The 27,659-nt window shown below is 40.6% G+C and overlaps 2 protein-coding genes across 6 annotated transcripts; one reads left to right on the plus strand and one right to left on the minus strand.

Moving 5' to 3' along the window:
* Positions 1-708: 708 nt before the first annotated feature.
* On the plus strand, positions 709-2,266 carry LOC141610670 (uncharacterized). Of its 2 annotated transcripts, none has more exons than XM_074428874.1 (2): positions 709-814; positions 1,240-2,266. In XM_074428874.1, exon 2 carries the CDS (start codon positions 1,246-1,248, stop codon positions 2,041-2,043), a length of 798 nt encoding a protein of 265 aa, XP_074284975.1. In that variant the 5' UTR covers positions 709-814; positions 1,240-1,245; the 3' UTR covers positions 2,044-2,266. The 2 variants fall into 2 exon arrangements, with proteins under 2 accessions (XP_074284975.1, XP_074284976.1); XM_074428875.1 differs by having other exon boundaries at positions 730-814; positions 1,237-2,266.
* A 10,972-nt stretch (positions 2,267-13,238) lies between these two features.
* LOC141610671 (homeobox-leucine zipper protein REVOLUTA-like) lies at positions 13,239-26,612 on the minus strand. Of its 4 annotated transcripts, none has more exons than XM_074428876.1 (10): positions 26,292-26,612; positions 19,086-25,205; positions 17,923-18,242; positions 17,771-17,831; positions 17,540-17,640; positions 17,166-17,343; positions 16,293-16,484; positions 14,438-14,772; positions 14,228-14,340; positions 13,239-13,687 (listed from the first exon to the last, which is right to left on the minus strand). In XM_074428876.1, exons 2-10 carry the CDS (start codon positions 20,151-20,153, stop codon positions 13,665-13,667), a joined length of 2,391 nt encoding a protein of 796 aa, XP_074284977.1. In that variant the 5' UTR covers positions 20,154-25,205; positions 26,292-26,612; the 3' UTR covers positions 13,239-13,664. The 4 variants fall into 4 exon arrangements, with proteins under 4 accessions (XP_074284977.1, XP_074284981.1, XP_074284979.1 ...); XM_074428880.1 differs by having other exon boundaries at positions 19,086-19,726; positions 26,292-26,611; XM_074428878.1 differs by having other exon boundaries at positions 14,438-14,757; positions 19,086-26,611.
* Positions 26,613-27,659: the final 1,047 nt, after the last annotated feature.

Below are 27,659 nucleotides of genomic sequence, written 5' to 3' on the forward strand. Positions count from 1 at the left end.
GTTCAGCTCAGACAGTTTCAGTTCAAAAGCACATGGAATTTAGTTCAACTCTATTTAATTCACTTCACAGCTCTATCAGCTAGTCTTACTATAGACGGATATATCCGTCTATAATTAAAGACGGGTCAAATAGCTTGAAAGTGGTGACATTTTTTCCCCCACCAGTACACCACCATACTTGTTGTTTGTCCTATTAAAAATATAGTATTGAATTTGGCTCGTCTTTAGTTATAAACGGATATGTGCCGTTTATAATGAAATTTTGTGCAGTTCTATTTACTTCAATTCAAGAACACGCCTAATAGTACGTTATACGTACGATATTCCCTTGGAATATTTAAAGCATCTACAAATCTACCATGAGTCTATTTCATTGAAGATGACCACTATCCGTCACAAACTAAAGACAGATAGTAACCCTCTAACAAAATGCAAGTGAGAGGGTAAGTGGGGTATCCATTTCTGATTTCACCCTCACTTGTATGATCCATTAGCATTTTGTGAGAGAGATACTATCCGTCTTCAGTTTGTCACGGACAGTGTCCGTCATGAGAATCAGTGTGATCTACAAATCTACAATGACCAATGACGATGATTACGCATGTGATGCTTACGTTACTATACGTGTTTAAGTAGAGCAAGTTAGCTAGGTTACTACTCGTAGTTACTACTCCGTACATAGTACATACTACACCATTTCGCAAATTTCATGCATATATACGTGTGCTGTGGGCAGAAGAAATACTTGCCAAAAGCAATTTACCCTCTCTTCCAAATTAACAAAAGCAATTTATTTTTCACCTCTTAACTCTCTGTAAGTTTCTAGTATCACTTTTTTAGCTTTATTATGTGTACAATTTAATTTAAGCTCTTATTAACTTAGGACGTCTCACATATTTCATTCTTCTTATTTTTCATTGTTTAAATAGATTGTGAGTTACGTCTTAACTTAAGACGGTTTTACGTAAGAATTTGTGTAATTTAATTACATGCAGTGTAGCAGAATTTGTGTATACACGTTTTTGGTATTTTTGTTGACCCAAACAAGTGTTTTACTAATTATTATATATACATAGTAAATTGCATAGAATTGTTTTGAGTTTTGACTTGAGTAATTCTTTTTTTTTTCTTTTTTTTTTTTTTGTAAATTGTTAGAAATAAACTTCCATGCACGTATATATAATTTGTAAAGTTATAACAATGAAATTTATTGTGAGTTTGTTTTAACTACTTAAGCAGGTTATAATGAATTCTGTTCTGAACAAGACTTGGGTTTTTCGGACTGAAGCACTAAATGGGACACGAAATGTAACCGGTGGTGCCTTATGTATATCGCGTAACGGTTTGATTATAACAGTAGCTCATAACTTAGAAATTCCCAACATACATCCGACCCTTTATACGTTTCTGGCTAGAAAAAGAAACGATACGGAGTTTAGGCAACTCAGACTTATTGCCGAGTCTAGTAATTTCGATCTAGCTTTGCTAGAAGTGAAAGACGTAAATGAGGATGATGATGAAGAATTCGATTTTTATTCTTTTCGAGAGGAAGGTGTTGAAGTGGACATCAACGAGGGTGTTATTGCATTTGTGCACCAGAATTATCACCTTTTCACAGAAAAACATGGAATTACTTGTTACCCATTCCCTAAGAATGTTAGTCATGATTTTCCCGACGTTTCGGATACCACAGCTCTGAGATATTTTTGGTTCCCCAACGAAGATACGTGGACAGATCAAGAGTATAAAACAGTTGATTGCGTGGCAGATAGATGGGATACAAGTTTTATGGACCTCCATCCAAAGCTTCCATTAGTTCAAGTTGCCGGGTTTGATGACGAACCCGGTTCTTCCGGGTGCCCTTTTTTCAAGATACAGGATGAGAAGTTGATTGGTCTTGCTGTCATATCCAAGGATAATTTTCAATATCTCCTTCCGGTGGACCTTCTAAGGGCTTTTGCTAATAGTCATGCTGAAATAGACGAGAATGACCGTCATGTTCGACAAGAATCGGAATCGGAATCGGAATCGGAGTCAGAGTAATGATCCGTTGGATAATGAACTAATGTTAGCATATGTACCAGTACCAGTACCACTATTACTATTAGTACTTGTATTTCTCTATTCCGTATCAGTTCTTTCATAGACTCGTTGTTTAATACGTATTGTATTCGGTATTTCTCTTATGTAGGTCGTCCGGTACGGAAATGTATGATTTATGGCTCCTACTCCGATATAATTAGTATTTGTTGAGATTTCTCTTTTACTTATTTGTCAAATCGCAAATTTTTATTTGAGAGGGGTTGTTTTTCGTCTGAAATAAAACAGATTAAATGTAGCTATTTTACGATAAAATGGTACTATTTTCTGATTAAATGTTACCATCATTTTCAAGGTAAAAAGTGACAATTTTAATTATAACATTTTGTCATTAAATAATTACATTCTATTTGATGGGGCATATTCTGCACCGCTGACCAAGTCAACATATTGAACAAGGTCAAAGATATCCACAGCAAGTCAACGACTTAGACAACCCTTAGCCGATGCGGACCCGTCGGCCATCGTTAGCTGGTCTCGGCGTGACAACTCGCCAAGGACACATACCCGCGTACTCATATCCAAGACCCCTCGGCGGCGAGTCAACATGGCCCGCCGGCCGCCATAGGTCCCTCGGCCGAGGGTAGATCGATCTTTCCACTGCTAGCCACTTGGCCACTTGGCCACTACGTGACAAAAGGTGAAAGCCTATAAATACTCCTCAACCTTCATTGAGGAAAGGATCCCACAACTTAACCTAAATATACTATTCATCTGGTAATATCTCCCTTATCTCTCTACGATATATGTCTAGCCAAGTAACACGACTTAATCCTTTAAGTTTACTGACTTGAGCGTCGGAGTGAGTACGCTTGGCACAAAGCCAAGCCCTCAGTTCGTTCATTGTTGCAGGAGAGGCCGAGAGGAACGATAAAAGCAAGAAGGGTTCAACCCAAGACATTATTCTACAAGCCACGGGTGGTAACGATACTTGCTCGGAATTACACCCGAACAATTGGCGCCTGTCATGGGGAAGAAACTAGAAGCTAGTCACATTCATTCCCAAACAAAAAAAAAAACAACAAAAAACCCACCCAAAAAGCTAAGAAAATGTCGAAACAACAAGACGCAATCGTGACCGACGAAACCGCATTCTATCAAGATGATACCTTCAACAATTCTCGAGTCGTGCGGCCCTCCACCGGCGTGAGTAATCCACCGAGTTCGAATGCCAATAATACCCGACACGCCGCTACTACCAAACCAGTCACCATCATGGGACATGTGGTTGACGTAGCAAAACCGAAAATGCTCCTGGACCTAATCGCAATCGCCCGCTCACACCGTCACGCCGTCAAGAGCGGCGGAAATCGTCCAGAGACCAGGGGCCAAAACGTGAATCCGAGAAATTTGAACGGAGCACTAGGAGAAGCCGACCCAAATAAGACGCCGGGGGAGCCCAAAGTGGGCGCGGTAGACTTAAGTCCTTCCCGCACTCGTGGGAGGACAGCGTCCCCGCCGCACGAACGAGGCTTACCCCAAAGGAGCCAGAGGAGTCCGACTCAACAGAGTTGGAGGAGAAGTCCAAGTCGAAGAAGGAGTCCTTCCCGCTACGAGGAGAGGAGCCGGATTAGGAATGCGAGGAGCCGATCGCGCGTGTCGTTCGGACGTGGTCGACAGCCCCTCGCGCCTACGTCCTAGAAGTCCAAAGTGCCAACTAAGCTCAAGTTGCCACCTCTGTCATACAAGGGAGATAGCGATCCAGCCGACCACGCTGAGGCTTTCGAGTCTTACATGTCGGTATGGGAGCAGCCCGACGAGGTCTGGTGCCGAGTTTTCCCAACAACTCTGCATGGAATGGCTCAAAGCTGGTACAAGGGGCTTCCCGACGGCTCGATATACTGTTACGCCGACATAAGAGACGCCTTTCTAGCCTAGTACTCTTGCAACAAGAGAAGGGCCGTGGAGACATCGGACCTCCTGACTATCAAACAGGAGGGAGGCGAATCTCTACGGAGCTATGTGAAAAGGTTCGACGGAAAGGTCTAGCAGATTCGAGAGATCAATCCCGAACTGGCGGCCTTCGCACTGATGAAGGGCCTCCCAAGGGGAGATTTGAAAAATGAACTCATCAAGTGCGGAGGCCTGAGCTTGGACGCCGCCAGGAAGTTGGCCGACCAAGCCATCAAGGTGGAGGACTATCACAAGACCTGGGTAGGCCCCAGTGAGGCCGAGCACTCAGAAAAGAAGAGCCGCCGGGAGGACGACCAGGATGAAAGACGCCGTGGCAACAACGGGTCACGGTCCGATGAAAAACGCCGTGAGAATAATAGGTCACAGTCGGAGAGATCCGCCCGGAAGCAGGACTCGGCGGGAACCGGGTGGAGTTCAGGAACGTACCACCAGAGGCGATATAGCGATAAAACCCCTCTCGTCGTATCGGCCGCCGAGGTCTTCGCCCGAGCAAAACGAGGGCCGTGAGAGAGACCCCCAAGCCAAAAAGTGACGGTGACACAAGCCGATCTTTGTGAGTACCACGGCCACACCGCCATCTAACCAACGACTGCCGGCATCTGAAGAATGCCATCGAAGAGCTGATCCGGAAGGGGAGCCTCGACAAGTACGTTGCCAAAAGCCAAAAGACTGACGCCGATAGTTCAGGGAGGAAATCCGTTTTCGAACGGATAGGAGTGATCCATGTCGTCATCGGGGGCAACGAGAACGGAGGATCCGCTCATGGGCACAAACGGCACTTGAACGAGCTATACCAGGCCATCAACTTTGTGCCCAACACAGCGATCCCCGCTTCCAACATCCCCGACATAACCATTGGAAGGAAGGACTACGAAGGAGTCATCGCTCCTCACAGCGACCCACTTGTGGTCAATTTGGACATATCCAACCACTTGGTCAAAAGGTGCCTGATTGACACAGGCGCGTACACGAACATCATGTTCAGGGAGTGCTTCCTCAGTCTCGGCCTGAAAGTCAAGGACTTGAGCCCCTGCACCAACCCACTATACAGCTTCTCTGGGGCCGGCCTGATACCACTCGGATCAATCAGACTCCCGGTAACGTTCGGCGAGAAGAATGCGGCTAAAAATGTCCTAGCTGAGTTCGTGGTCATCGACGGTTCGTCCGCCTACAACGTTCTCATAGGCCGAATCACCCTGAGCAAGGCTGACGCGGTGATGTCCATCCGGGCCCTAACACTGATGTATATCTCGGACCGGGGGGAAGCGCATAAGCTCATCTCCAAAGACGAGAATAACGAAGTGGTCAACGTCCAGATAGCTGCCAGAGGATGCAACATGCAATCCCTCAAAGTAGCAAAGAAATCAGAGAAAGAGAAAAGTCTATCCTTACAACAGGAGGGCGACCTCATGGACGAAGCTAGCGGCTGACCGGGAGGGTGTGCCTTTGATAAATTGTTTTGGACACTGGTAATCTCGGAAATCGTAACGGCGGAGGTGCCCAAAACAGCTGTGGGCACCCCGACGCATGTTTTTATCTAAATAAAGAATCGTCCAGGTTCCCATCAAAATGTTCATTCCCCCCCATAGTCACTATCAAGAAACAGACGCCGGCTCACACTGTCATACCGACAAGAGCGGCAGTCTCCATCAAGAAATCAGCGCCGTCGCAGTCACCCCAAGTAGTAGACGCTACGGCAGTCACCCCAAGAGGTAGATGCCGCAGCAGTCACTCCAAGTGGTAGACGCCACGTTAGACGCTATCAAGAAACAGACGCCGCTCACACTTTTGTCATACCGACAAGAGCGGCGCCTCCATCAAGAAATCGGCGCTGTCGCAGTCACCCCAAGTAGTAGACGCTACGGCAGTCACCCCAAGAGGTAGATGCCGCAGCAGTCACTCCAAGTGGTAGACGCCACGTTAGACGCTATCAAGAAACAGACGCCGGCTCACACTGTCATACCGACAAGAGCGGCAGTCTCCATCAAGAAATCAGCGCCGTCGCAGTCACCCCAAGTAGTAGACGCTACGGCAGTCACCCCAAGAGGTAGATGCCGCAGCAGTCACTCCAAGTGGTAGACGCCACGTTAGACGCTATCAAGAAACAGACGCCGGCTCACACTGTCATACCGACAAGAGCGGCAGTCTCCATCAAGAAATTAGCGCCGTCGCAGTCACCCCAAGTAGACGCTCGGCAACACCCCAAGAGGTAGATGCCGCAGCAGTCATTCCAAGTGGTAGACGCCACGTTAGACGCTATCAAGAAACAGACGCGCCACATCATACCGACAAGAGCGCGCGATCTCCATCAAGAAATCAGCCGTCGCAGTCACCCCAAGTAGTAGACGCTCGGCGATCCCCAAGAGGTAGATGCCGCAGCGATCACCCAAGTGGTAGACGCCACGTTAGACGCTATCAAGAAACGACGCCGCTCACACCGTCATACCGACAAGAGCGGCGCCTCCATCAAGAAATCAGCGCCGTCGCAGTCACCCCAAGTAGTAGACGCTACGGCAGTCACCCCAAGAGGTAGATGCCGCAGCGGCCACCCAAGTGGTAGACGCCACGTTAGACGCTATCAAGAAACAGACGCGGCTCACACTCGTCATACCGACAAGAGCGGCAGTCTCCATCAAGAAATTAGCGCCGTCGCAGTCACCCCAAGTAGTAGACGCTACGGCAGTCACCCCAAGAGGTAGATGCCGCAGCAGTCACTCCAAGTGGTAGACGCCACGTTAGACGCTATCAGGAAATAGACGTCGGCTCACACTGTCACACCGACAAGAGCAGCTGTCAGTAACAAGGAGCACTCGCCGGCTGATACCGTCACACCGGCAAGAATGGCAATCACCCTCAGGAAATAAATACCTCGACGGTCACGACCAGCGCAGTTGATACTCGCAAAGTGATCAAAACGCCTTAGAAGCGTTGCAGTTGAGGAACACACTCTAAGACTGCCTCGGCCAACCCAAGGCGGAAACAGAGGAGACGCCCAGTTAATAACATAAAAAAAAAAAAAAAAAAAAAAAAAAAAAAGAATCATCAGGCAAGGATGAGAAAAGACCTCGGCCGAGCCAGAGGCAAGGTGAAGCGTTAAGTACAGATTGAGTTGCTCAACTATTAACACAAGGAAAAAAGGAATAAGGTAAAAACCTCGGCCAAGCCGGAGGCAGAAGAAACGAGCTCTTATTAAATATGTTCAACGAAATTACAAGAAATACAAAGACGAAAGGCAAAATGGTACAGACACCATCTCCCTATGTCTGTCGCTGCTCGCCATCAGCAGCGGTAGCAGTGTCCCCCTCGGTGGGTAACCCAGCGGCTTTCTGCACCTCGGCCTTTGCCTCAGCAGCCTCAGCTTCCCTCATTCTCTTGGCCTCCTCATTGGCCGTCTTCGCCCTCTCAGCAAGGGCTGCTGCCTCCTCGGCCGCCTCCTGCTCTATCTTAACCTTCACCGCCTCCTTGACCCTCTCCTCCACGACCTTCTCCTTAGCTTCGAGCTTGTCGTCAAACAGCTCGTCGAATTTGCTCCACGGAAAGGAACCTTCGAGAGGGAAGAGCTCCTCAATTACTTCCCTAGCAGCTGCTTCGGCCAAATCCCGGAATTCAGAGCACATGTCTGGGAGCATTTTGGTTTGGAGCATCTCAATGTCATCCTCCTTTTGTCTGATGATGGCCTTCTTGCTCCGGATCACCTTCCCCTGGATCTGATGCATGCCCCTGAATTCATTCCTCTGCTGGAAATAGAGGTCGGCGTGCCTCTGAACGAGGTCACACTTCGCCAGCAGCTTTTCAACTTCGGCCGCAGAAGCCTCGGCCTTGGCCCTCTCAGCAAGGACCTCCTTTTCAGCGTCCTCCCTGAGCTTTCTCTCAGCCAAGAGCGCCTTCTCGGCCTCCTCCCGAAGCCTCTGCTCGTTGAGAAGATCCAGCTTCGCCTTCGTGGCCACCTTCTTAGTGGCATTAAGCTCAAAAGCGGATTGAGCCATGGCCTTCTCCTGCTCCATGATACGAGCGCCGGTCAGCTCGTTCCACCTCGCCATTCTCTTAATCAACCTCGCGCCTTCCGCCACGAGCTGAGATGGAGAGTCAGTGGCGACGTCATAATCATCAGCTTGCGGACGGGAAAGGGAAACCTTCTGGGATGAAGAGTCGATGCGACGTTAATCACCGGCTGCGCGCAGGTTCTCCTCCGTTTGCTGCTCAACAAGAGCGGTGGCCGACAGCGGTGGACCTGCAAAATAAAAAAGGGGGAACATCAGTATCAACATACATAGGCACGCCGAAAAGCCTGTCATCAGCAGCGCCTGACGAACCGGATAGATCAATACCGTGCTTGGCCTTCTTGACCGAAGGGCGCATCTCCTCGTCAGCAGCAGAAGCAACGGCAGCGGTAAGAGCTGTCTGCTTTCTTTTTCGGACAAGGGGAGACCCCTCCTCCTCACCGACATCATCGCCATTGGAGACATAAACGACTTCCACCGTCTCCTTTTGAACAGGGGAGGTGGAAGGCGGAACCGATGTCGACGCCAGCATTGCCGAAGGATTTGTTTTTCGCGCATGGCGCGGCATATTACTAACAACCTTCGCCTGGGCCTCCACCGCATTCAAGCGTTTCAGCTGCTGGTCCATAAGATCAGTCGGCGACGTCCTGCGGTCGTGGGTCAGAGCCTTGGGGTGCAAGTTAGCAACGGTTTTGTCTTTTTGCAGCCCCATTCTCCGGAGGATATCCTCAGACAAGTCCGGTCCAAAGTGGCCTGCGAAGGAAACAAAGCAAGAGTTAAATAGAGGAATTAAATTGGAGTTCGAAGAACAGGAGCATTGACAGCGGTGATAGGCCTCATACCGACCCTACTCACCCTGTGCTAAGGCCGGTATGAGGCCGACATGGCAAAGCGGCTCATCCTGAAGAATGATCTGCGTTGGGGGAATCCATCTTTTCGGCACCCCACCCTTCTCCGCCTCAAAGAGCCTCATCGCCAGCCTCTCATCCTCCTTAAGAGGGACCCTGCTGGCATCCATCTTGAGTTTTTTACGGGAGACCCATCTGTCATGTTCCGCCTTAGTCTCACACCGCAAGTTAACTTGGTGCTTTGAAAAATGAATGGGCGTGGATAGTCATCCCAAGCACCTTAACGTACACCCACCGATCTCTCCAGTCTTTGCAAGAAGTAAGTTTGTCAACAGAGACATAACCCTTCTCCATGTGCACACTGTACCAACCGACGCGGCCAGCGATTGACGGCTGGAGATAATGCAGCCGGCGGAATAAATTCACCGTCGGGGCCTCCCCCTTGAAGAGACAAAGCCACACAAAGCCGACTATCGTCCTTATGGCCAACGGATGCAGTTGGGCCACAGCGACGTTCATAGCCTTGATGATAGCCATGACGTACTCGTTCAGCGAAACCGGAGCCCGTACTCCAAGTGTCGCATATACACACCGATATGGCCCGGTGGAGGGCAACAGACGGCCTGACCCTCCTCAGGGATGATAATCTCGTACCCCCTGCCAAAGAAAAAGTGGCCCTCAAAAAACTTCTCACCAGAACAACTAGCCAACATATGGGTCCAAGCTCGGTCCACGCTTGCCTTACAGACGTCACCGTGATCCATAACGTACCGCCGCCTCTCTTTGGGACGAGCACTTTCCTCCTCCTCACCGAAATCATCACCAAAATCACCATAAGAATCATCATCCTCCCATTCCTCCAGAATTTGAGGATCAACTTCAGGAGAGGGAGACCTAGGGCCCTCCGACGCAGGTTTACTAGGCCCAGCATCAGCAGAAGACATGGTCACAACAAAATACTAGCAAGGTAAAAGAAAAATTGTTTGTTTACCTCGAAGAAAAACACTCGCCGGATCAAAGACTATGAAGATTGGAAGAAAAGGAAGCCCTCGAAAGTTTAGAAAGATGGAAGATTTTGGAAAAAATTTTGAGAAATCAAAATTAGTGGCCAAAATCGCGGAATAATCGCCTCTATTTATAGGAAAAGCCCATAAAGAAGGACCAATCGTGAACACCCGAAGCGTCACCCAATCGGCGTGCACGTGTCGGACATGCAACCACGGGATGTCAATCATTGCAACAGTTAGACGTCAATCAATGCAACGGTAAAGAACCAAGCGTCTTCAACACGCCCATTCATATTTCTCCGCCTATTCACCTTCCTCAACAGATTCCCAGCGTTCTCCGTTCTCCGCCGCCACTCGATCAACCAAGCTAGGTAGCGCCGTGGGGGCAATCAAAACAACCGCACTCTCAACCCTGGTCTCGGCCAGCGTCACCTTCTTTTCCACATCGGATACCCTTTACGCATCCATGTGGAGGGGGGATATGGTACGGCCTAGGGAAGACCAGGCCGAGGTAAAAGAAGCCGCCGCAGAAGAAGCCGATGCAGAACAATTTTTACAAATTACTTGCGCAGAATATACGCTCAAACGTACATCGGAGCCCATACCACGGCATAGACTACGCTGGGGGCAAATTGATGGGGCATATTCTGCACCGCTGACCAAGTCAACATATTGAACAAGGTCAAAGATATCCACAGCAAGTCAACGACTTAGACACCCTAGCCGATGCAAACCCGTCGGCTGTTAGCTGGGTCTCGGCGTGACAACCGCCAAATGACACATACCCGCGTACTCATATCCAAGACCCCTCGGCGGCGAGTCAACATGGCCCGCCGGCCTGCCATAGGTCCCTCGGCCGAGGGGTAGATCAGTCTTTCCACCTGCTAGCCACTTGGCCACTTGGCCATTACGTGACAAAAGGTGAAAGCCTATAAATACTCCTCAACCTTCATTGAGGAAAGGATCCCACAACTTAACCTAAATATACTATTCATCTGGTAATATCTCCCTTATCTCTCTACGATATATGTCTAGCCAAGTAACACGACTTAATCCTTTAAGTTTACTGACTTGAGCGTCGGAGTGAGTACGCTTGGCACAAAGCCAAGCCCTCAGTTCGTTCATTGTTGCAGGAGAGGCCGAGAGGAACGATAAAAGCAAAAAGGGTTCAACCCAAGACATTATTCTACAAGCCACGGGTGGTAACGATACTTGCTCTGGAATTACACCCGGAACACTATTAGAAAATTATGACACTTTTCAAACCGTCTAAAGTCAGAATTATTGCTTAAAAATACTTTCTTTTTTTGGAGCGTGTGATGGCTTTGAATTTTTTAAAAACAATTTTTTTAAGCTCAAAACAATCAAACGGGTTTAAAATTAAGTTCAATCCCATCTATGACAAACTTGTACGATTAAAAGATCATCAGGTACTCAGTAGAGAAATTAGGATGCAGTTAGTTATTTAAATTTTAGATAATGATTTTTAAAGTTTAGACTTTGTTTTCGATAATAATGATTTTTATTACTCCCTTCTTCCATTCATTTGTTTACTCTTAAACAAATGATTAGGATCGAAAGGATACATGATTGCAAACTTGCCATGTACGTAGGATTCTCATATTATATACAGATATACTCATCCAAATCAAGGACTACATTTGCTAGTGAATGGTCTTCGAGCCCATACTTTAAACCATATTTTTATACATTTATACATTATTTTTTCTTTTAAGAAACAAAATTTTCTGAAAGTTATATAATTTTAACGGTATTTACCGTCAAAATTTTTAATTTTTGACTATTAAAAGTACTATGCTACTGTTCAAAAATTTTAGTTTTTGCCTATTAAAAGTACTATGCTACTGTAGTACTGTGTAATCCATTTATTTGCTTAAAGTTGCTAATAAGGATTGTTTGGTTGCCGGTTATCCTTTTAAATCATGAGAAACAGAACTTCGCATAAGTTGCTTAAATTGACGTTGTTTGAATGGTAAGAAATTTTAATTCTTCCTAATGTAGAAAGTTGCTTACATAGACCCCCTTTTTCTGGGTAAATGCAACTCCCACATAAATTCACTTCCGACGTAACAACCAAACAACATTTTTGCAATTCACATGGATTACAAATTCACAATAAATTAACATTTTAAAAACTTTATCTTCCCATGGTAAATCAAATAACCCCTAAATGTAAAACCATAATGGATCATGATTGTTTCCTCCGTTCTACCTTTAGTTTTGGTACAAAGATAATTATATAGCTATTCATTAGCACTAATTTTCATTTCAGACGGACTATTCCGTTTGAACCCTTCAGACGGTCTTATGTGACCATTCTTACGGTAAAAAGTAACCATTTAAACCAAGTCACATTTTTGTGGTAAAATTTTACCATTTAAACCTTATTTACATTTAACTATACTAATAATAGATTATTACATATCGCCCATCTAAATCTTTCAGTCAAAAATGACCATATAAAGGGAGAGATCAGGGGCGAATCTAGCCTTTGGGCTATATGGGCTATAGCCCTATATGAATTTGGAGATAATGAAATTTGCTTTCAATTTCTTTATGACATTAAAGTAACACAGGTGGTTGGAGACTTGCTATAAGAACATCTCCATGGGTAATTGGTGGGGTTTCAAACCCCTTTCACAACATAATATGAAGTTTTCGTTATACCGAGGTGAATCTTTGACAAAAAGGAAATCTGTATGTGTGTGTTTCTTCATCAAAATTTCCGTCTTATCCATGTCTCCTCCGGGAGGATCATTCTCCTTACACCCAAATCTTTATAATATCCCATTGGTTATAAATATAGGTTCCACACAATTTCGAACCTAGATTTTTTTTATTTCTACAATTCCGAAATCTAGCCCGACATCATTTCAAATCCTGGCTCCGCCCCTGGGAGAGATTTAGATATAAATGAATCACATATGGCCCATCTAAAACATTCCGACAAAGATGACAATATGAAGGGAGACCTTAGTTGCTACATGATTTTAGATACTTGATACATACATTTGGGATTCTCGATTACATGACATGGTTTTATTCCCCGTTGATAGATTTAATTCGGAATTGAATGGATTAGATAGTACACGATTTTATTCCCCGTTGTAGGGGGTCAGTAACTATTCAGACCTCCCTCTCCCATACTCCGTCGACCTACAAGGGAATAAATGGCAATCGAAGGGGGCGGCGCTGTAATGTCAGTAAGGTATGAAGAAGTATAAATGGAGCATAAAAAAATTTAAGGTTATAGACTCTTAGTTTTAGTATTGATTCGTATTATATTGGACTAATGATCAGTCAAGGACGGGACGAACTGAGAATGAGTAAAGTCGAGCAAAGCCCAATTTCGAGTGAAGAAGTTCCAATCATAAAGGCCCATTGATACCAAAAGGAACGTTGACACCAAAATGGTTGTCTGGCAGTGAAAAGCACTATTACCTTTCACTGCCAGGCAACCATTAACACCAAAAGGAACGTTCTTAATATCACATTCAGAGCTATTTATCGGCCAGTACGTTACTAATAATAGCACGTCAAATTTTCATGCTATCACCATTGCTTTTTACCTACCATCGGACCAACAGCGTCCAGCCATGACCTAATCTCAAAAAGCGAACCCAAACCATGTTCACGCTTATCACGCTCATTCTTTCTTAATCCTGACAAGTCCAATGCTTCTGCACAAGCGCACAATACCATCAGGCCATTGGAGTCCAGCCATGACCTATTTTCAAAAGGCATGCTCAAACCATGTCCACACTCATTCTTTCTTAATCTTGACAAGTCCAATGCTCTGCATAAGCGCACATTTCAGTTAGGTTTCTGAAAGACGGATAATTGGAATCAAGACTTCATCCACAACATGACTTACACAAGTTGCACATTCACTTTCAATCTTTCTACTCAAAAATTAATGTATTTGAAATTCCAACACGCAGCTTAATCCTCGAAGCATTACTTGTCAGCAAATATATATATCCCATAAGAGCCAAAACTGACCGATAACCCAGGTCCACATCTAGATAAGAGTAAATCGGTAGGTTTTAATTTTGAGGACGGGGTTTTAAAATGGGTTTGTTCAAGTGGGGTTGATAATAAATCAGAAGGGTTAGTTGTTGATGAATCTAGCGAGGAGAATTGATATTAGGTTAAATAACGGCCCAAATAAGAAAGCAAAGTATCATTTCCCAGTATGTCATGAGATTTGAAGAATGTTTTACATTGGAGGTCTAAGGTAAAAATACCAAAGTGGAATTAGCTCAAAACTTAGGATAGTGAAATTTCCAAGTATTCGATTAAAAGAGAATGCTCATTACTAGTAGTAATGACATACCTTCAACGAGCGGCAAAAATTGGCATCTTGGTGAAGCCAAAGATGCTTCACCAGTCACTACTGTGTAATCAATAGCAGAAGATGTTTGAAGCAATTTGATTCCCATATGAGAGCTGCAGAAAAAAAAAAGACGCGGAATAAAATGAGATCTAGCTCAAAAGTTTTTCTCCATTTACATACAGCTAAAGAAAAAGCCACAGAATGACATACCAATAATTTCTACAGATCCAATGGACCAAAATTAGGGCCTCAAGAGAACCCAAAGACAGTTTTGGGCCAACTGTGGGAGTTAAACCAGATGGGGTTATGGGCAAAGCAACCCTTTGAACAGAAGATATCACCCTGCGGATATATTGGTGAGCCATTGTTGCAACGCTTTCCTGTAGGTTACTATCAAACGGGAGCTGAAAGGGAATGGTCAACACAGAACGTGTACTTCCAGATGTTGCCGCATCCGACGCTCCCTGGTTTGTTGTTGGTCCCATTTCAAGACTCAAAGTCAAGTCAAGAGTTAGGTTTGTCAGATTGTCCTGTTTCAGATAGTACTGTGGTGAGTTAATAATCAAAATTCAAAATAGTGGAAGAGAACAGTTACATTCAATGATGAATGATACTCCTTAATAGATTATGGTCAAAGCTAAGCTGAGGGATGGGTTGATGAAAAATGTCGAAAGGTTGTCTTTGAAAGAAAGAACGAACATACTAGTACCCTCTAATCTTTGGGAAGTAAAAAATGTTCTATGACTAAGCAGTAATTAAAGCAAACTTAGTGGTTTTGAATCCAATGGAATAATAGCCAGGAAGGCAGTAAGAGAGCATCATCACGAAAAAAATTCATCTACTGGTACAAAAACAAATTCCAACTGCAATCTCATCTATACCACTGCATACCTGCCAGAATATATCTGATTTAAGTGTGCATAAAATTAAAGGATAAACATTACCCATATTGGATCTTGATCATTTAGGGGAGAACAAAGATTACGATCGAAAAAAGGAAAAAGCTAGTGCCTCAAAGGCTACCCCTAAAGGTAGAGCAAGGGATGTCGGACATATCTAATCTTGCACCCTTACCTCGTGTTTGTAACACAAAGAGGACATTTTCAAACGACGCATAATGAAATTAGCCTTGTGACCTGTTGTATGTACAACTGCTACTTCATGACAAAAGAGGCGTACAATTTGTTGGTTGCTTAATTTTTTAACATTATTTCAAAGCACAAGAAAAGTAACATCTCAGCTCTGTTGAATATGGAAAAAAGGGGAAAACAAAGATTAGAAAACCTAAGAAGAATGAACCAAAAAGGGAACATTAAGTCTTTAAATACATAGTTTTTTATAAAAAGAAAAATAAAAAATTGAAAAGAGAATCATTTCCTTGCACACATTTTACCTCCTTTATAGTAGTGAATAGTTTCTAAATACATAGGTTTAATTATTGGTAGGAGCATCAGTAAGCCGATAACCGATAACCTGTAAACAGCACGATTTCTCCAACTATTTACCTTGACTAATGACTACCAACTGTTTAATCAATTAGTAACGCTTGGGTAACACAAACCATACAAATGCTATTCCAGACCGCGAACAAGTTTTAAAAGTTTTAAATGAGTTTAAAGTTTTGACTAGCTATGACCTTTTCAAAAACACACCTAAATACCGTAATTCTAGAGATCTAGGACTAGGATCATATCTGTAAGAGATGTATCTCTACAGAGATATATGCATTTTCTGCTGTAACAGAATACGGACTAGGGACTTAGGGAGTAACAAAAAGTTAATGTTAACATGCAAATTCATATCAAAGTATTAAAATTAGTGACGGACACAAATGCGAATCCACCATCCTTTCAAAAGAGATATCAGCAAAAAGGATATAAACAAGAGATAAACCTAATCAAAATATTCATAATGCATCCCCTACTAACTGACTTTTAACTTTGAATTTGTCAACACTCAAGTAAGGTGATAAAACATAATCTCGTATCAGAAATGGCCATTTGTCCCAGTCAACAACTAAATCAAGAGAAAAAAAAAAAAAAAGAATTTCAAGACAGAAATTTACTTCTTCATGCTCAATTGTGCGATCAAGAGGCATGATTATTTGACTCCCGCTAAATATCGTAACCCGCATTCCTGGAAATCCATACGAATTAGCCTTCAACGCTGCAGCAGAATATGTGTCAACACTGAAATCAGCCCACTCAGAAAGATGCTCTCTGACCAATCGAACCAGCACAGTAGGAGGAGGTACATTCTGCATATCAAGTTTGTTCTATCATGTCAATAAGTAATAGATGAACAATCGAACCAGCACAGTAGGAGGTACATTCTGCATAACAATCTTGCGAAGTTTATCAGTGCACGTAAGTGGAAACCTATGTGGCAGCCCGATAGGATATATAAGAATTAAAAGGTTGGATATAATAGCAAAAGCCTACTGCTTATATGATTGGGACGATATATTAGACATTCTGCTTATAAAGTTCATCCCCACCATGAAAAATTTTAGTTAATGAATTGTAAGAAATCATTCGAAACTCCAAACTAAATAAAAAAAACCACGTCAACAGGGACACATTTTTGTCCATGTTACAACTGTAACCTCATTTTGACAAGAACTTTATTTAAAACATCAGAACAAATATTTCAAATAAAAGTTTCATAAATCAAACACAGCATAGGTAAAGCACTGGCAATGTGTTCATTAGTCATTACAAAGCACCGTTAACAATGCAGCTGAGATTATAGTTAAAAACAGAGCAACATTATCAACAATAGATGTCTCAAGTTATTAGCATACAGTTGAATACAAGGGTACAAATTCATTCGAAATAAAATGAAAAATGTTGAGGTATCCAGTAACATACAAACATACATGCTGGAGAGAGCAAGTAGCAGAATACCGTGCTTGGAAACTAAAACTCGAAAATCATACCTCGAGTAGCATAGATGCCTTTGCACATAGCACTACAACGACTGGTAGTAAATTAGCACCGTTTAGCGTGGCTATGAAAGGCTTGGCTGAACTACAGGCAATTATCACATCTTCAGCACCATCAGAGTTCAACAAAGTCCAGCCATCATCACTGAATTCGTTGATCGCATCATTGAATCTTTTACAGATAACAACCATATAATCAAATTATTAATGAAAATATAATGTGGAAACAAAAAGGTAACATCCATAACAAAGTTTATCTATCTTTTACATGTCGACATTTCGAAAAACAAAAATTAAAATATCGCTCTGAAAGGCGTCAGTAAAACAATTAGGAGAACAACAATTAAAAGTCAAAAGTAAAAATATACCTGTTCAGTCTCTGACTAAATGTTCGCAAAACTGGCCTACCAAAGCCATAAGCAACCTCCCCACTTGTCCCCTGTGCAATTTGCTGGCCATAGTGCAAAGCCTTCACAGAGAGAACACTTTTGAGTACGGCCGAATTTGGAAAGCAATGATTCAGATTCAGTGTTACTCTAAACCAGTATCTAATATCGGGATAACACCATTTGAAAGAAAATTAGAAAAAGGAAGCTTACCATAAAAGAATTGCACCGACCACCCGTTTGAGTTTTATGGTAGAACCCTTTCCCTGGACAGCTGCAGGAAAAGATAAAAAAGCTATAGTATTAAATGAGTTATAGCTTAAAGTCTTTCTCCATCTACAAGAAAAAGGCACAGTATGACAAACCTATAAATTTTACGAATCCAATGAACCAAGGTTAGGGCCTCATGAGAACCCGGAGACAGTTTTGGGCCAACAGTGGGAGTTATGGCCATAGCAACCCTTTGAACAGAAGATATCACACTGCGACTATATTGGCGAGCCGTAGTTGCAACACTTTCCTGCAAGTTACTCTCAAATGGGAGCTGAAAGATGATGGTCAACACAGAACGTGTACTTCCAGAAATTGTCGGATCCGAGGCTCCCTGGTTTGTTGGTGATCCCGCTTCAGGAATCGAAGTCAAGTCAAGTGTTCGGTTTGTTGGATTGTCCTGTTTAAGATTGTGCTGTAGTGAGTTTAATAATCAAGATAGTGAAGGGGAATAATTCCATTCGCTGATGGATGATAAATTGACACACTATAATAGAAGATTAATGTCAAAACTAATCTGAGGGATGGGTAGATGAAAAACGTCGAAAGGTTGTTTGCGAAAGAAAGAAAGAACGAACAAAATAGCACCCACTTATTTTTTGCTAATACAAACTATGCTGCTGTTTCTACAGCCTAGCAGTAAGTTAAGTTAAAGTTAATGGTTTTGAAGCCAACGGAATAATACGGAGCCCAGAAGGCAATAAGGAGAGTCATCAGAAAACAATTCATCGATTGATGCAAAAACAAGTTCCTAACAAGCTACAACTGCATTATCACCTATACCACTGCATATTTGCCAGAATATATATAATTGAAGTGTGCATAAATAAACATAGAATGAACTAAACATCACCCAATATTGGATATTGATCAGTTAGAGGAAAACAAAGATTACAGCAAAAAACAACCTAGTGACTCAAAGCACCACTAAATGCAATGTAAGAGATGTCGGATGTTGTGTACATAGTCTTATCCCAGTGTTTAAAACACAAAGAGGACATTATCAAATGATGCATAATGAAAGTAGCGTGTGATTTGCTGATTTGCATCGTCAATAGCTACTTCCTAATAAAAAGAAGCAACGCGATTTTGTTAGTCATTTGACTTCATTTCAGCATATTTTAAAACACAAGAAAAGCAAGTCCTCAACTCTATGTCTCTATTAAAATTGAAAAATTAGGGGAAACCAAAAATTAGAAAACTAAAAAGAACGAACCAATAAGTGGAAACTTAGTCAATAACCAATAAGTATAGATACCTTTGCACAGAGCACTCCTCTTCTTCGGCCACCTCGACTATTTCCTCCTTGACCACCTCCACCTCTTCCTCCACCTTGCCAGCCTCCACCTCCTCCTTTACCTCGACCGCCTTCTCCTCTTCTTCGACCACCCCCACCCCTCCCTCCTCCACCTCCACCACCACCACCACCACCACCACCACCCCTCCCTCCTCCACCTCCACCTCCACGTCCACGTCCACCTCCACCTCCACCACCACCACCACTCCCTCCTCCACGTCCACCTCCTCCACCACCACCCTTTTTCTTTTTCTTTTTCTTTTTCTTTTTCTCATCAATATTTTCATCATCCCTCTTTCTCTTTCTACCCTTGTAGATGACATGACAAATTACACTTAATGGGATTACGAGACTGAATTGACCAGTACAAAACGCAATTAAACCTAAAAAATCATTGTTCTCCATTTTAAAAACTGGACAACCCGACATCCCTGAATTCATAATATCCCCGAGATTTGAAAATTGTAGAAGGGGTAAATGGTCGTCGAGATATGGGAAATACTCTGCAGCAACATCCTTTAAAATCCGAAACTGGGATAATCTTGGGGGAATTGGAGGGGGAGGGAAATTGCTACTGCCAGTCCTAAATGAATAATTACCGCCTGTGTGAACAAAAGAAAATACTTTATCTAACACATCGTATTCTACCTTGTTCACCTCATGAACATTCAAAAATTCAAACACCTCATCTTTCACTTCTTTTTTAATTTGATAAAGAGCTAATCCCCATTCTAACCAACACTGAACAAACTTCACCTCTCGGAAGTAATTGAGATAACATCTAGCTTTCACAGTTGCCTTTTCAATTTTAGGCATTTTTGAACTAGTAATACCCGTGACAGTTGTTAAGATTAAGCCTGATGGATCAATACAAATTGCACCGCCAAACGTAGGCACAACCATATCCTTCTTCCTCTTCCTCCTATCAACCTCATAATCGCGATCCTCCGGCTCCTTATCCTCCTCCTTCCAAATGGGTTTCAAAACCCAAATAAACCTTCGAACTTCTTTTATCGTACATTCTTCCATTGTACAGTACACAAATAAAGCCCCAACAAAAACCACAATTGGACTGAAAATCAAATCAATAAAAGGGGAAATGTAAACTTACCAAACCCTAAACTTCAATAACTCTCCATTTCTCTGGCAGTAACAATTGGTAAATGGAAATGCACGGTAAAAGTGTGAGACGGATCAAAAGAGTCGATCTCTTGGAAGGATAAGACTGAGTTTAACCAACGTCTGAGCAAAGTATGAAGGAAAGGATGAGGTTGGTGGTATAGGCGTATTCGTATAGCGTTGAATCAAAGCTCACTGTTAGACAAGTATTTGAGTGGGTCTTGGCTTGTGAATAGTAAAAAGAATACTTTTATGAATTTAGGAAAAATAAATATTTACCTAGGTAATTAAAAGCTGTTAAAATTTAATTTATGAAACTTTTATCTCAATTTTAAAAAACAGGGAAATTTTATATAAAAAATTGAGAAAAAGGATTGTACATCGGATGTAATACATCATACTTAATGACTTTTTGAGTTTTTGTGTATTTTTTTCGAGCATTATAGAGTTTATAAATTACATTTTAGTTTTATGATGTCAAAAATCAAATTTTTTTTGAGCTTATATGTAATTTTTTTGAATTATAATATAACTTTTTGAGATTAAAATTTAAGTAAATAAACTCAAAAACTTTATAATAAAACTCAAAAATTTTAGATTAAAACTCAAAAACTTTATCTTAATGCTCAAAAACTATACAACCTGATGTAATGCTCAAAAACTATACAACCTGATGTACTACATCAGATGTATAATCCAGTTACTGTAAAAAATTGGGTCACGTAAAAAGTTCGTAGTTTATTTTCGCAGTATGTTTTTTACTCATTTCAGTACTTTTTGCGCAATATTTTTCATTTGCTACCATTCCCTTCAATTCTTCAATAATATCTCTCTAAACCTAATTCTTTCAATTAGTACTAATAATACATCTTAAATTAATCATATTTTTTCAATTATGGATGATAATTTGAACATAAAACATGTATTTAAATTATTAGTTGTATAATTATGAATCAAATTAATGTTCTTTTTAGATTTTTTTGGATTTAGCTTAGGGTTTGTGGTTAGTCATAAATTATAGATTTGGGAGATTGGTTGTTGTGTGGCGGTGGGTTGGTGGTGTGGGTAGATGACAACCGGTTGGATGGCCTGGCGGTGGTCGGCGACGGTAAAGGGGTAGGGGCGGGTGGTAGAGGGGGAGGGTGGCTGGACAATTGAAGGCTTTACAAACTTTTACGGCTGTACAATTGCAAATGAATAAATGCTTGTGATTTCTAATTTCTCAGATTTGTGACTATTGTTGACTTGTTGTGTTGATGGTGGTTGTCCATGGTGGTTAACCGTGAATGCAGTGCAACATTCTTCTTAATTTTCTTTTTCTTTTTTTCTCTTGTTAGGATGCAGTACACAAGGGGAAGAAATGAGAGGGGTAAAATGGGAAAAAGTGTACTATGCCGAGTAAAAAACGTACTGCGAAAATCAACACCCAAAAAGTTTATGAATAACTCCTAATATTGTTTGGTCACATATGTTTCCATCAGGTTGAAGTGTCTAGACCTGTCAGACAGATCGGGCGGATTGGGTCATACGGATCAGGTCAGAACACAAGTCAGTTAAATACGGGTTTTGGGTCGGGTTAGGATTGAAATAAGGGTCTGAGTAAAGTGTGTGACATCTTTTATTTTACCATTTTTCAACAGAAAAAGCATACTTTTTGAAATTAAACTATTTTAATATAGGGTTATTTCATAACAATAATCCATCCTATTGGTGGTCTGCAATAATCACTCCATCCTATCAATAATTCCAATTAAATCCAACCTAAACACCATACCTTCTAATAACGAACCAGCTGATATTTTGTGATGTTTATGTGTATCAAATAAACCAAGTTCTTGATTCATCACTTGAAAATATTACACATAAACTTCACATATACCAGCTAGGTTGTCCAAAAACTATCAAATATTCCAACATAAACTTCAAAAAAATATTAGCTGGTTCGTTATTAGAAGGTATGGTGCTTAGGTTGGATTTAATTGGGATTATTGATAGGATAGAGTAATTATTGCAGACCACCAATAGGATGGATTATTGTTATGAAATAACCCTTTAATATAATAGTTTTAGTATATTCATTATTTTAATAATTATTTTGTTATTTAATGATATAAAAGTTATAAAAATACTTAATTTTAAATTAATTTTTTAATTAAAAAATTAAAATAATATTAATATTTTAATAATATTCTTCATTTATTTCTAACCCAACAGGTCGGGTTTCGACCCTAAAATAACGGGTCATTTCGAGTTTGGGTCATTTCGGATTTGGGTCCTTTTGGATCACAGGTCAAGATTTACGGTCTTTTACCCTGAAAACGGGTCGGGTCTGTGAGTTGGGTTAGATTTTGACAAGTGGATGTTGAACACATTTGGGATCATTTAATGGATAATTAATATTTTTATTTTGTTTTAAAAAAAATAAGTATTTTATCTCGTCTTTCTAATTTTTATGTTTTGTCTTTTTTTCCCTTTTTGTGTGTGTTACTTCTCCTTCAATTATTGGAATTTAATTTAAAGTTATAAATTTTTTTACGGAAGTTTCTCATGAGTATCCTTTAATTTTGCAAATTTTCAGTGGCACCCTTATTTTTAAGAATCTACCTATGGTATTTTTGAGGTTCCTTTTTTGTGCCTATGATACCCCTAATATAATGGAGATTAAGTTTTGATGACGTGGCAATAAATTACTCCCTCCGTCCCGGTCATTTGTTGTCCTTTGGTTTTGGCATAAAGACCAAGGAAATAGGAGGGGGTCAATGACTAAATGACAAATGGAATAAATTGAATGTGAATGATCAAATTATTCATCAAATTCATTCTTAAAATATAAAGGACAACAAATGATTGAGACACCCCAAAATGAAAAAGGATAATAAATGACCGGGACAGAGGGAGTAGTAATTAGATATTACAGAAATTTCCCGTGGTACCTCTTAATTTTGTCAGATTTCTCATGGCACCCCTGCTTTTCATTTTTATTTCCTTATTATTAATAATTTTTAATTACTAATTCATTGGCACATTATCAAAATTTAACGACCATTTAACAGTCGTTACATTTGGGGTACCATGGGCAAAAAATAGAACCTTAAGGGTATTATAGGAGATACTTAAAAGCACGGGTACCATGAGAAATCGGACAAAATTAAGGGGTATCATGAGAAATTTCCGGTTTTTTATATATGTCGGTATTTTAAACAAATATTACAAGGTTTATTTAATGTATAATTTATCCAATGAAAGTAAACAAATAAAAAACTAAAATAAGTTAAGTGGAAAGTAAAATTGGCAAACAATGACACGATACGAAACACGACACGAACCAGACACAAAATTAACGGATTTGGGTTGAGGCTTAACAACTCATTCTTGTAAGTAAGTCGACACGATATTTGATTGGGATGAGTTTGGGTTGAGCTCTCTAAACACGAACACGACATGAATGACTTGTTTACTAAATTAATCCTAATTTTTCTTAATCCTTCATCACATAAATATACTTAAACTTTCCAAATATGGACATGATGCGAAAACCTTTCACGAAATTAATGGGTTAGGGTTGAGGCTTAATGACCAATTTATCTAAGTGGGTCGACATGAACACGACACGATATTTAAATGGGCCGGGTTTGAGTTGGAGGATTTGTGACCCGTTTACACGCGACATGAACCCGACATGACCTGATCTTTTTGTGAGGTCTAGTGGAAAGTTGAGGTGACAAAGTTTGAAATGAGTCTAGGGATAAAATATATTTTTTGAGTGAGTTTAACAGTGTCCGAGTCTGAAGAATAAAAAGGTAGGGGAAAACTGAAGTGGCAGAGTCTGAGTCTGAATAGATGTATGTGGATAAACTTAGTCTAAGGATGTGACTCATGCGAGTATTCGTCTTAAAACTAAAACGGGTTCAATAATACCCCACGTAGCTAGGTACAACAATTCTTATTAGAGCAATTTTAACAATGTCGGATTAAAAAAGAACTAATCTTAACTCTAATCTTGCTACATGTGCCCTCAAACTTAATGAATTCCAAGCTACTTTGGGCTTGTGCTCTCTCATCTTGAATTTCTTTCCCCACAATGTTAAGACTTTATTTTGTAGGGCGTTAGCATTTATGAAATTGAAAAGGTTTTGGGAAGCAGAATTAGATTTAGATTTGGTTGAGGCACTGGTAGTTGAACCCAAGAATAAGGATGTTTTAAAGGAGTTAGGTGTGGTTAAAGTCATCTTCTTATAAAGGAAAATTGTAAACGAATGTTAGAGGTTGATCGTGCACTTGATGTGGATAGTAACAACAAGCTTGTTCATGTTTTTGAAACTTCTGTGAGGGTTAAGGACTCCGAGAATGTGAAAATGGAGGTGACAGATCCTCAAAATAATCATAGTTTGAGTATGGATAAGAGTATAAAGGTTAGTGAGAGTGTGGTTATGGAGATGAAAAATGATCAAAATAATTGTAATATGGATTTGTGCACTAGCTTAACAAAAGAAGAGCATATAGCTGGTAAGTCGTCATCAATTCATGAGTTCTCCAAGAAGGGTGGAGGAAATTGTCGGCTAAAAATATGTGGACAAACTTATCAAAAGCTCCTCGTAAAGGTGAGCTTTTATCATAAGAGAGATTCAGATTCTTTATAATGAGAAAACAAAGGAAACAAACACTACAAGTGACAAGGGTAAGAAAAAGAGGAGGAAGAGACGTTCTCGAAAGAGGACGATGGTTACTTTAAATGACGACTTGCCTCCTTTTGATATCAACAATGCTAAGCCTCTTGTCCCTCATGCAATTTCGAGCACGTCCTCCATATGTGACAATTTCAATACTGTTGATACTCAAATCCTCCAACTACCATACATCGTCATTTCTCATGATCCTAGTTTATCACTCTCTTCTAAAATAGATAGCACCACTTGTGTCTGTACTCAAGCTCCTTATGTTTCGAATGCTCACCCGCCTTTCCTATTTTCCAAAGAAGGGTTAAATGTATACAAATTATCGTCTGCCCCTAGGACGTCTAAACTCTGGAGGTACTCTCCTAATACACGGTATGGGAAAATCAAAAGGAGAATTCTCATTTCCAGGAAGAAATTTAGCTAAAGGGATGAATCTCAAAGACATAATTTATCTACTTTATCTCCAAGTAGATCTCTCACTCATAAACTTCTACGTGTTCATGGCCTAAGTATGTCTTCTTGTAGGTAGTCCCCCGAAGCTCAATTCATAAGGAAAGAGGAGGAAAGAAATGTTTGGCTAATTGGCCAACTCCGACCGTCCCGCTAAAGAAGCCTACTTTGTTTATCACCCCCTCCTAAGTTTACTTTTTTATTCGAATAATGGAATAATAAAGTCTGACTCTGAGAATCGGATATGAATTATGGAACTATTCGTTCTTGCTGCCAACAAAAAGAAAAAAAAAACTTCCGCAAGTTTTTGGTAAACGTGTAGATTTTAAGTTCTTCTAGTTGTATGCTTAGCTCGCTAATTCTCCTTGATATAACTAATTTAAGCAAGGGACTTAATTAGCTTCCAAAAATGATTAAGATTAATGATTTTTTGCTACTAAAAATTGTATATACAACATCTTAACACAATAATTATACAAAATGAGAGAAATTCGCTACCCAAAATTCCAATTCTAGGTATGTCCTTGCTAACTTACCATCGGAGATAGATCGAGTTAGCTAGTAACAACGAGTAGTACTTAACTAGTGTTACCTCAAAGCCCCTAATGAGGCAATCGATAGTTAAAAATTATCATATTTTACTACCAAATTAAATAATTCTTAAACATGAGATCTTTGGCATAAACATAAATATAAACATCAAATCTACACTAAACATAAAACATAAAAAAGTACAAAACAAGAATAAAGTTTGCTACCCGAGAACTTCATTTCTAGCATCGCTCTTTGTTGGTTAACTCTAATATTCACGTCTCATACACCAACTACCCTAAGATAACGGCAGGAGCGTAGACAGAAACGAACTTTTAGGGTAGCAAATATTTTTCTTGCGGTCTAACAAGTAGCCATGCTAGCTACGTACCTTAATCAAGCTGAAATCCATGACTAATGACTTAGAGTACTTCTTTGTAATACTCCCTCCGTCTCAGCCAATTGCTTACCTTCTATTATCATACTGAGCTCCTCACAATTAATATAAAAGGTAAACAAGTGATTGAGACGGAAATAATATATGAGTTCATCACAGATATATACTACTTGGCATGAAAGAAAGATCTGGTGTTTTCGAGGGCGAGAATGGTTTTCTTAAGGTGGGTATCGGTGGTTTTCGGGGGATAGATTATAGATATGGGTGGGAGTAAATGAGTGGTAGCTGAACATTTAGTATGGGATTATTAATAATAATAAATAATACATTAAATTAAATAAATAAGAAAATTGAGAAAATGGAGGAGAGAGGAAAATCACGACAAGATGTGGTGTGGTCGTCCTTCTTCTTTAATCTTGTGATTCTTTTCAGATCACTCCACCAATATTTTCTGCTCATTTCTGTTTTTTGTTGTGGAATCTTTAGTACGGTGTATGACCAGTTTTGATTCTACATGACCCGGTTTCGATTCTGTTTTATGCAAAAATACGTATATAATATCGTATCGTATATCTTTATTCACTTTACAAAACTTTCATCTCCATATGCCCAACAAAAAGTTATGTCGGTTAAGAGTATACCTGTCAAAACATGACACAATTCAAAATACTAATCAAACTTGCCAAAAAATAATCCCCTTTATCAAATTCAAACAAGAAAATGTGGGATCGTTAGAATCTAACATCAAATTATCTGTATGTATAACCGATGTGACTTTAATTTAATTCCATTTCATTTTAGTTAATTTGATTATATTTTACACATGACCGAGACCGAAATGGTATAACATATAATTATATAAACGACTTCATAATTAATTAGAACCTAACAGTAATTATTACCTAGCCTAGCTCATGATCACCTTTATATAAATCAAAGCTTAAAATAAATAGTATCCGCCTTAAATATTCAGCATGAGCTCATGATGAATTGATGATTGACTCTAAGTGAACATGCTAATCTTGGTGTCGTCCATTTCCTAAAATTAATCAGTTTTGTACAATGGAATTATTATTCAACCATACATTATGTCATATCATACCCTAAGAATTCTTGACATACTTTTTTCTCTTTTATTCACTTTATCCACTTTGCATGTATATTATATGTTCATTCATGTTTTCAGTTGTCCTATTCGACTTAAATCCCATTTACAACCTTGAATGGCCACAATTTAATGTCTTGTTGTATATTATCAGCGCTAATATTCCTATTAGAATCGTCTACCTATAAGCCTTTTCGAATGGGTTCCTGGTAATTTGATTCATTGCAGCTAATTCACCAATGAGACGGTCTGAATCG

Source organism: Silene latifolia, chromosome 11 (assembly GCF_048544455.1).
Source record: "Silene latifolia isolate original U9 population chromosome 11, ASM4854445v1, whole genome shotgun sequence".
Lineage (NCBI taxonomy): Eukaryota > Viridiplantae > Streptophyta > Magnoliopsida > Caryophyllales > Caryophyllaceae > Silene > Silene latifolia.